At 44.0% G+C, this 9,490-nt stretch overlaps 1 protein-coding gene across 1 annotated transcript; it reads right to left on the bottom strand.

The window, feature by feature from the left end:
- Window positions 1-5,451: 5,451 nt before the first annotated feature.
- On the bottom strand, window positions 5,452-5,968 carry PtA15_5A701 (uncharacterized protein; the record flags this gene model as incomplete). The annotated part of the gene is made up of 2 exons (XM_053169491.1): window positions 5,452-5,586; window positions 5,798-5,968. The coding sequence occupies 2 exons, from the start codon at window positions 5,966-5,968 to the stop codon at window positions 5,452-5,454; spliced, it is 306 nt and encodes a 101-aa protein (XP_053020682.1).
- Window positions 5,969-9,490: the final 3,522 nt, after the last annotated feature.

The following is a 9,490-nucleotide window of genomic DNA, read 5'->3' as shown; positions in this document are numbered from 1 at the left end:
ATATACACAAGAAAGAGGAGCCATGAGGAAACAAGGATAACCTGGAGGGAAGCATAGAACATTCTACTTCTATAGGATGAAACAGCCATGTGGTCAGAGTAGTGGGTCAAGGAGTCACATGATGGTGTAATAGTGGGTGGGGATGATGCCATCTTCTGGGGGCTATGGTGTAATCTTCCTAGTTGGAGGAGGGGATATGTGAGACATAACAGGGGTAGAATATTCTATGATCTAAGATAGGAGGAGTTAGGTGTTTCAGGAATTGTTTCAGGAAGTAATCATGTAGGTGAGGTTTGGGGCTATGTCTAGTATAATGTGTACCATGTTGGGTTTGGAGGGTGAAGGGTTTCAAGGGTGCTTATACATCTTTGAGCACATGGTTCTAATGAAACACTAGAAGAAGGGGGTAACATGTGATCTGGGTAGATGTTTGAGACTAGGGAGAGGGTTTATCCAAGAGAGGGGAAGTGTGGGAAGAGGGAACACTATTATCCAGGGTATGACCATTGAGTGGGGATGTTGAGGGCCTTGGGCTTTGCTGACAAGGGGGCCAGAGGTATGGGATTTAGTCTTGAGGTGTGACAGCCTTGTGATTGATGGTTGCTGGTTTTCTGGGTAGATCAGGATTGGCTTACCACAGCGGCCTGCAACCAAGCAACCCCTCCGACTAGAGAGCGCACTCAGGTGTTGCCCCCAAGTGGGCAGGCCAGCCTGAGTGAAGCATGACATTAGGCTCACCGACCTTGAGTGAGTGAGTGAGCAATACCTGGGCATCTTCTATAAGATTCCCAGGTGGATAGATTGTAGAGTGCCAATGCACATCAAACCACAAGTTAACCCAGCATAGCTGGGTTATAAGTATCAGGGACTGTTCCTACCAGTAATAGCCCCCAGATCAGTTACCAAGCCCACCAATATTGTTGTATTTGACTACCAACGCCGACTTACAACGATTGGGGCCCATTGATCCACCTTTCCTCTTTTTCCAACTTATCCCTTGACTTTCCGCGCTTCGTCTTGGTAAGTCAACCGTTTTCCTTTTATCTCTCTAAGTCCTAGAAAGGACCCTTCTTGACGAGTCCGTGGACTCCGGTTGTATTCGCTCAACCAGCCCCTTCTGTAGAAGGCGCGGCTTTTCTCCTTGCGCCTGCGCGGCCAATTCGAGCACCAGCTTTCAGCTGTGACAGCTGAGAACAGCTCAAACCTTAGATATCTCTAGGTTTACATTCACAGCGGTGTCACTTTAGAGACCCGCCCTGACATTGTCCCCCATTGCCCCCACATCAGCCGCCGCCTGCTGTTGCTGCTGCCGCTGGTACGCGACCGGCTGTTTGATGTCGTGGACGGGGAACGTTGAAAGCCGCAGCGCAAGGAGATACATCACCATCTCTTGGCTTCCGTCTATCTTCGGTTGCGTTGGCCTCTTGCCAATCTCTCAATGGCTCCCCTTGGCGAGCAAGCCCCTCTCCCGGTCGGGCCCGCAAAGCCAGCCCCCGCGTCTCTCTCCCTTCCCTCCGTGATCACCCCCCACCTTGCAGCAATTCCGAATAATTGCAGCACAAGCCCATCATCCATAGCTATCAAATATCAATATTTAAGAAAATGAAATAGAATAAATATAGATCAATAGCCTGTGAATCATAAAGAAAAATTACAAGTCTTTTGGTAGTTTAAGAACTACTGTTATTTAATTTAGCACAACTTACTTAAGAGGATAGCAGTCAGGATAAAGCATGAATTTTCTGCAAACCAGCAAAACTTTATGTGAAGTTGGAATATACATATCTCAGCAGCTGAGGAAAAATAAGCTACCAACACATAATTTAATCCTGATAAGCCCTCATGTCATGCATAGCTGGATGAAAACTACTTGTAGATTGAGAGTTGATGACAGTAGGAAGTTCCCAGAGACTAATCTAAAAGGATTAAAAGACATCAAGAGGCTAAATGGAGACATTTATTTTTATTGAACTTGGTTTAAGTAGTTGGGTGGAGAGGAGGGCTTTCCCCAGGGAGGAAAACCAAAGGAGTTTTCTAAAGAAATAATGGGAAGTCTTTGTGAGAGATTTCAGGTAGGCATGGGCCAGAATGTGAGCTGTGAAATCTGGCTAGAAGGGGGGATTCAAAACAGGACTGAAGGAACTAAACATAAGATCTGCAGCGGCAAAGCTGCCTTGGCCTCTAGTTAATTTCAAAAATTCTCTACACATATTTCTCAGATTGATTCATAAAAACAACCATCAATTCATGGAATTACTCAAAGATCCAGATGGGTGGGAGAATAATACTATTTTGGAAACATTAATCAACAATGAAATAGATTTCAAGACAAAAAATTGGAATGGAATGATTTCATTGAATCAAGATCAATCCTATGATTTCTTTTCAGTTGATTTGAATCAGATACCTCCTGAAATCATCCCAGAAAAATACTATGATGGAATTGAATTATTTGGAAAGAAGGCTAGTGAGACATTTGGTAAGATTGAGTCCTTATATCAAACCTCTAATTTTTCACATCGCGGGCCTCAAATCATAAGAAAGTTCAAAGATATTCCAGCTTACTTAGTGAAATCAAAAAAATCAGCTGAGAGTTCAGAAGTACTCAAAGTCACAGACATGTTATATCAACCCCTTACCACACGTAAATTCCAACTTAAACTCAAAAGCCTTTTAACATATTCACTCCAATGTCATAGGTTGTTAATGGAATATGTTTATGGAAAATTGGGGAAACATGAATCACTTGATGACTCAAAAGACTCATATCTTGACTGGATTGAGGGTCAATTCTTAGGATCAAAGCATATTCTTCCAATTTTTGGAATAGTTAATCATGAAGTCTCATCACCACTTGACAATTCAAAATTTGGAGAAATTCAAAGTGCATTGATACAGTTCCTAAGTATGGATTATGCATTTCCAAAGCTTCCACAAATATCAATTGGTCTGAATGGATTTTGGTTTAGAGAAAATTATCCAGATCAATGGAATGGATTTTTCTTTGGTAATGAAAACACTTTCTTGAAAATCATGATTGATCTTATAGAAGAAGGTGAAATCTGTTTTGTAGTTTTCAAAAAGAGAAGAGGCTCAGTCAAGAGGAAATTCTATCAATCAGGTTTTGAAATCAATGATTGAAAATAAATAGAAAATCATTGTTGACAAAAATTGATTTATAAAATTACCTCACCATGAAAATTTCTACATAACTCCTTCCAATATTCACTCTAATGGGTTTGCAATACATGCATAAAGTGATTATTGTTTGAGATAGAAATATGACTTGATTTCCTTATGATTCATTTGTTTCAGTTCTCCATTATCTTCTTTAATTATTCTGATTGTTCCAAATTTTGTTGTCTTCATTTGCTTCACCCTTAATTAAGCTTATGAGTCCAATTTTTTGTTGTCTTCCTTGCTTCATGGTTGAATTAAAAAAAATTCTGAATGGTTTTACATGGGGCAATATGTGTTGTCCTGGAAGGATATCCAGACACCAATGTGTCATCAGGCACTGTGGATGTAAGAATTGGTAACTGGTCTCACTTGGGGCTGTGCTTATTTCATTATTTTGCTTATCAATCACATACATGTGTGTTTGGGGTTGATCCTCTGGAAAAGGAAATTTGGCAAAGTAACTGTCAAAATCACAAATAAATAATTTGGGCTCCAGGAGTTTAGGGAGAGGCTAGTCAATAAGAACCACTTGATGACAAAGGGTAATGTGACAAAAGGATTCAGCAAGTTTTAGATAAAACTAGAGGCCAAAGCGGCTACGCCGCTGCAGGGTGTAAGAGCCCCCCCCCCACCGCAAACACATGCCCTTCTCCTGTACTTGTTGAGCCCCCTCCACACCCTTTCCAACCCATTTTTTCCACTATGAATGTGCAGCCTCCATCATGGAAACCTCTGACCAAACCCAGCCTGTGAAATCACACACATGATTTGGCAAGCCCAAGGTTTCCCATTGGTCCTCACGTTGCACCCTGCCCGCCCCAATGACAGTTGGCCACCCTCCCTACACCCAAAGTACCTCTCATCCCCCACAGGTTAAAGATTGTGCCCCACATCCAGCCCCCCCCCCTCCCTCCCGGATTTTAATTCTTGGCTATTCTCCCCGCCCACTCACTTCATACCCCCACTGCACTTGGTAAACCCTAAATCTTGGCCACAGTTGGCTCTGAAATTTTTTTAAAGCATGTACCAGGTAATGGTAGGTCAGCAAGACTGCACACCAGGCTGAGTTTTACAGAGCATGCATCCATTGTGCCAGTTTCTGCAACACTGGTAGGCTTGTGACCAACTTGGTGATGATCCAGTCATGTCAAAAACTAAGAACAATCAGAAAACACCATGTTCACTGCTTTTTTTTAAAACCTATGGCATAAAAATCAATGGTCAACTATTTTGCAGCTGGTATGAATGCTGGTTCAACATGTTTTCTATATCATTCAGAACATACATTACCAGGAACAATTCACAGCATCTATGTTTCAGATATTTGTAGAATATCTCAGAAATTTTTCCAATTGGTTTCTGAAATGTTTCTCACAAATTCAGGAAATATTTTCCAGGATATTTCCACCCAAGTATTTTGGCAAGATCTCAGAAACTACTACTTGAAGTGGTTTCTAGGATTTTTTCAAAGAAATTCTTGATGAAAAATCCAAGATATTTGTGAAAATATCTCCGCTCCCATCATATGCCTGGCCAAGTATTCTGCTAGACAAATTGTATTGTGCAAAATATTATCATGGCCAAATTTTATTGTGGAAGATATTTTGTCCCCAAATAAAACAAAGGAAACTAAAAACAAAGACACAGAGAAAGAGTGAGATTCCCTGAGGAGAGAAAGGAGTAAACAAAGAACATGATGGGGAGAACAGGGGAGAGGGAGTGTGGGAAGGGTATCTTGAAGATGCAATGGAAGAGGTTGCTATCCTTCATCATGACATCGGCTCTGTGTTTTCTGTCGTCGTCATTGGCCTCTTTCTCAGCGCCATGGTCAACCCGCAGCTCCTGGGATTGATAGTGATAGTTTTGTGTGCATGGGAGCTGTCTTCGCCAAACGCACCGCTGTTGTACGTGTAGACAATCGCCTGCCCCCGGATGATCTGCATCCGTTGCAAGCTCAGTGTGTTCCACACCTCCACCCGCGTTGGTGAGAAACAGATCACGTAGGGAGAGCTGTAGGCTATTGTCGTTGGCTGCCCGTTCCACTCAATCATTGCCTTGTATTGGTCAACCAAAGGGTCCCCACGCTTGTCTGCAAAAAAATTAAACACCATACACTCCCTCGCATCTGTCGGTATTGTAAACTTTGTGAGGGGGGGAGGGGAAAAGAGAGGGACTGATCATTGTAGCAGAGAAGAAACTTGCTGTTGCCCAGCTGGAACATGCCCAAGCGCCGCGACTCGTCACAGCGGCGCTAGAGGCCAGCTTTGCGTCCTACTGCTCGATCTGGTTGAAGTTGGGGATACTGGCGGCCTTTAGGGTGTCAATGTTCATGATCTTGAAGCCCCTGATTGTCAGCAGATTGCGCAGGTACTGGATCGCGTACAACTCCGAGGGCACAAAAAATTCCTGCACACAAACACAGACAAGAAACATCCACTGATCAGTCTTTCTCTGATCAAAATGAGTTAAGCAGCGTTAGTAGGACACACTTTGTAGACCCGGAACAGAAGTTAAAAGGGCAGACAGGCAAAGAATTCCTTACACCATGCATGTTTGAGAGTGCCTTGCCGACCGTTGGGCCCTAGCTGGGAAGATTCTGTGGTCCAGCACAGGATACATTGATTGAGCCATTGGAACCGCCGACTCCGGAGTCGTTCACATGGCCAGCAGCAGGAGGCATAGGATACACGGTCATAGAGCCGGAGGCGGCAAAGGTCTGGTCGGTCATGGGGTAGAAGTCAAAGATCTTGTATGAGTCAAGGATCTGGAGGCTGAGCCCGATGGCCATCTTGAACTTGGCCCTACAGACCAGTTGGAGCCGCTCCGAGTCAAAATATGTACATCCTGCATGAGTAGCTGTTTGGGTTCCTGCCCAGGAATTGGGAACAGCCACTGGTTGTCCGCCGCCACCGCCACCGCCCCACCCGGCCCGGCCCTTGCGCCCACTGGACTGAGACTGCACTAATTGCTGCTCCCTCTTCTAGTCTCCTGTTGCACCCCAGTGTGCCAGTGATTTTCCGTAGGCCTCGCGACTTGCGCTCGCATGAGTTATTGAAGCCGGTTACTTGCATCACCAGCGGGCGCAAGAGATTGTACTGCTGGCTGTATGCTTGTGCGGTCTTTGTATGGTGGTGGTGCTGTTGTTCCTGAGTGAACAGTCGTAGCTAGAGCAGAGGGAATGGCTGGTATTTGTACAGTTGTGTTGAGCAATACGTGCCTGTAGCAAAGGGTTAGTTGCATGTTGGTTGGATGATGTTGAGTGGTTGGGAGGGCCGGCAGGGACCTGCTGTACATTCGGATGCCACAAAGGCCAAAAAAATAGGTGGTATCAATCTAAATGTCAGTGGCAATTGCGCAGTGAAAGACAAACCTGGGAGGGTCTGTTGTGGTGGAGGTTGTAGTGGCGAGCAGTGACAAGCATGGCAGTGGGAACGACCTGTATTGTGGACCGTGGTGGATGATTGACAAGCAATAATGGCAAGGCGTTTCAGGACCAGCTGTGAGGTAGGTAGGTCTCCGGGCAGGGTATTTAAGGGGGGCCATTTGTGAGCCTGTGTCTCTTATGTGACAGCAGGACACAAGAAAAATGGGTGGGCACTGCTTGGATTTCTTGGGATAAAGAAATAACAAACAGTAAGAGAAAAAGAGAGAGAGAGAAATAGATGATCTGAGAGATGATATTCAAGGTTCTGTTGACCTGTAGGTGGGAACTAACATCCACTAGCAATGCTACTCCTTAAGGGAGTGCTGCCAAGCTGTGCCAGAGATTGCAACAGCCTTTTCTCGCAATGGAAACGTGGAAGGTATCTGAATTAGACAAGTCTAATCAGCCAAAATTTTTTAGACTTCTCTTTGGATAGTCAAGGTTCTTTAAAGGGAAACCTATGTGGTTTGTTACTGACAAAAACCACAGAAAAAGAAGGATATGAAGTGATTTGATCCTTGAGAGTAGATGTCTAGAGGTATATGTACCTGTGATCAAAGAGGAGAGAAACAAACAAGAGAGGAGAGAAAGCAGTCAAAGAGACAGAGAGGAACTCCTCTGAGATAATCAAGGTTCAATGAAAAGGTTACTAACTGTCAATATTCCTGTTGGTGATACTGGGAGTGTAGTGGCCTTGTTCTGGTGATCCTGGGTTGTCTGGAGGTGTGGTTCTGGTCTGCTGAAGTCTGTAGATCCTCCTCAGGCAAGGGGGATCCTGACTTCGAAAATTTTCACAGTTTGCTTATGTAATTACATATGTACATGTGGTTTGGCGCGCCTGGTAGCGCTGACACGTCACAACTGCGCATGCGCGCCACAACTCAAGAACTCAGGGAAGGAGTAGAGTTACAGAGAATTGGTGAGTTGTAACTAGGGTCAAAATTGCATGAGGAAACAGAATGTGAAGTCAAAACAAGGATATCTCTTAAGATGAAAAAGATATGAAGTAATTCATATGTAAAAAGTAGAAAAAGGCAGGCTTTAGGTCAGCTGTGTTGACTCTAAGGCTGACATTCCCTACCACCAAAAAGGTTGGATTTCTGTAGGAAATTAAACCATAGGGGTAGACCTCTTCTCACTTCTGAACTTCCTGAGAAGGATAGCAGAGTCTGGAATGTCCTTCTCTAGGAGCCATTCATCATGATCAGCACTCATGCCTTTGTATCTAGCTAAGTACATCATCACATCTCTGTTTTCTACTCTCAATCTTTTCTCTCTGAGAATCTTCTGTATGACTTTACTCTGGGGGGTCTTCTCCATGGGGGGAATGACAACTTTAACCTTCTGTCTTAGGGGAAACTTATCTGGATTGGGGTCTTTCCATGGCTTCACTAGGCTGACAGGGAATGTAGGATGTTTTCTGCTGAACTCTTCAGTCAGTATTACCTCTACAGCATTTTTTCCATGTAAAGCTTTCACCAGGAATGGTCCAGCAAAGGAGTCTCTCATCTTCTTGGGGCCAGACAAGTTGTTGAAGTTTGCTGTGGATATCAGGAATTTGTCACCAACTTGGAATGATGGTTCTTTATGAGTCTTGTCCCATCTCTCTTTGTTGTAAGAGGTAGCTTCTGTTATGCATTGTTCAGCATGTTTCCTTGCTTTCTCAAAGATCTTTCCATAGGCAAGGGCAGTAGGATGAATGTCTACAGAGTCTTGTTTCAAGAAATTTCTAGGAAGATTTGGGATCCAGCCTTTCTCCAGGATGGCAGGAGGTTTCCCAGTGGTTGAATGTATACTGGTGCAGTAGGCTAGCTCAAGAATTGGTAGAAGTGAGACCCAGTCATGGGTGTATCCATCATTGTCTTTGAATTCCAGCCCATAGGCACAAAATCTCCTGATCATATCCTCAAGTGTCTGGATCATTCTCTCAGCTAGACCATCAGTCTGGGGGTGGTAAGCAGTAGAAAAGGAGAGTTTTGTTCCTAGCATGCTGTGCAAGCCAGTCCAGAATTCAGATGTGAATTTGGGATCTCTGTCAGAGATGATGATTCTGGGGATGCCAGTTCTAGGCATTACTCTGTTCCAAAACAGTATGGCAGTGTCTATGGCAGAATCATCTTTGAAGCAGGGCACAAATATGGGAGTCTTGGAGTATCTGTCTACTATCACCAGGCAAGCATTGAAACTAGCAGCTCCTCCAGGAGACAAGGAAGTTACCCAATCCATGTTAATCACATCCCATGGCTTTGAAGGTTCCTCAATTTTCATGAGCAGTCCAAATCTCTTACCTGTGGCTTTATTGGCTTTCTGGCATCTATCACAGGAAGAGCAATATTCACCTGTGTCTTGTCTCCAATTAGCCCACCAAGCAGTGTCAGCTACTTTCTCCAAAGTCCTATCCTCAGAAAGATGACCAGAGTAGACACTGTCGTGGCATTCATGTAAGATGGTGTTGATGCTTTCTTTGTCAGCTAGGACTAGGACAGAATTATGTTTTTCTCTGAAGTAGATGAGGCCATCAAATATAGAGAACCTTCCTTCATCATATAGCTTTCTCCAAGGATCTTGTAGAGAGTTTTTTAGCTGGGCATCTTTAGCATCTTTCAACAAAAGCTCAGACAAGATAACAGTGTTTTTATCTTGTTGGTAACCTTCTCTTACAGAGTCAAAGAACTCATTCTTGAAAGTGGAGACATGGATGCCCATGATGGGGAACCTATCATCATCTTTGTCTTCTGGGTCATAAGCAGGGTTACTAGGATCATTTGGCAAAGCCCATCTGCTAAGTCCGTCTGCATTCTTGTGAATGTTCCCATCTCTGTGGATTATGGTCATATTGCCTCTGTATTCCTGGATAGCAATCTGCCACCTGAGCATGTGTCTATT

This window comes from Puccinia triticina, chromosome 5A, assembly GCF_026914185.1.
Source record: "Puccinia triticina chromosome 5A, complete sequence".
Classification (NCBI taxonomy): Eukaryota; Fungi; Basidiomycota; class Pucciniomycetes; order Pucciniales; family Pucciniaceae; genus Puccinia; species Puccinia triticina.
The sequence above is the reverse complement of the archived record's forward strand: the minus strand, read 5'-3'. Positions and strand labels throughout refer to the sequence as shown.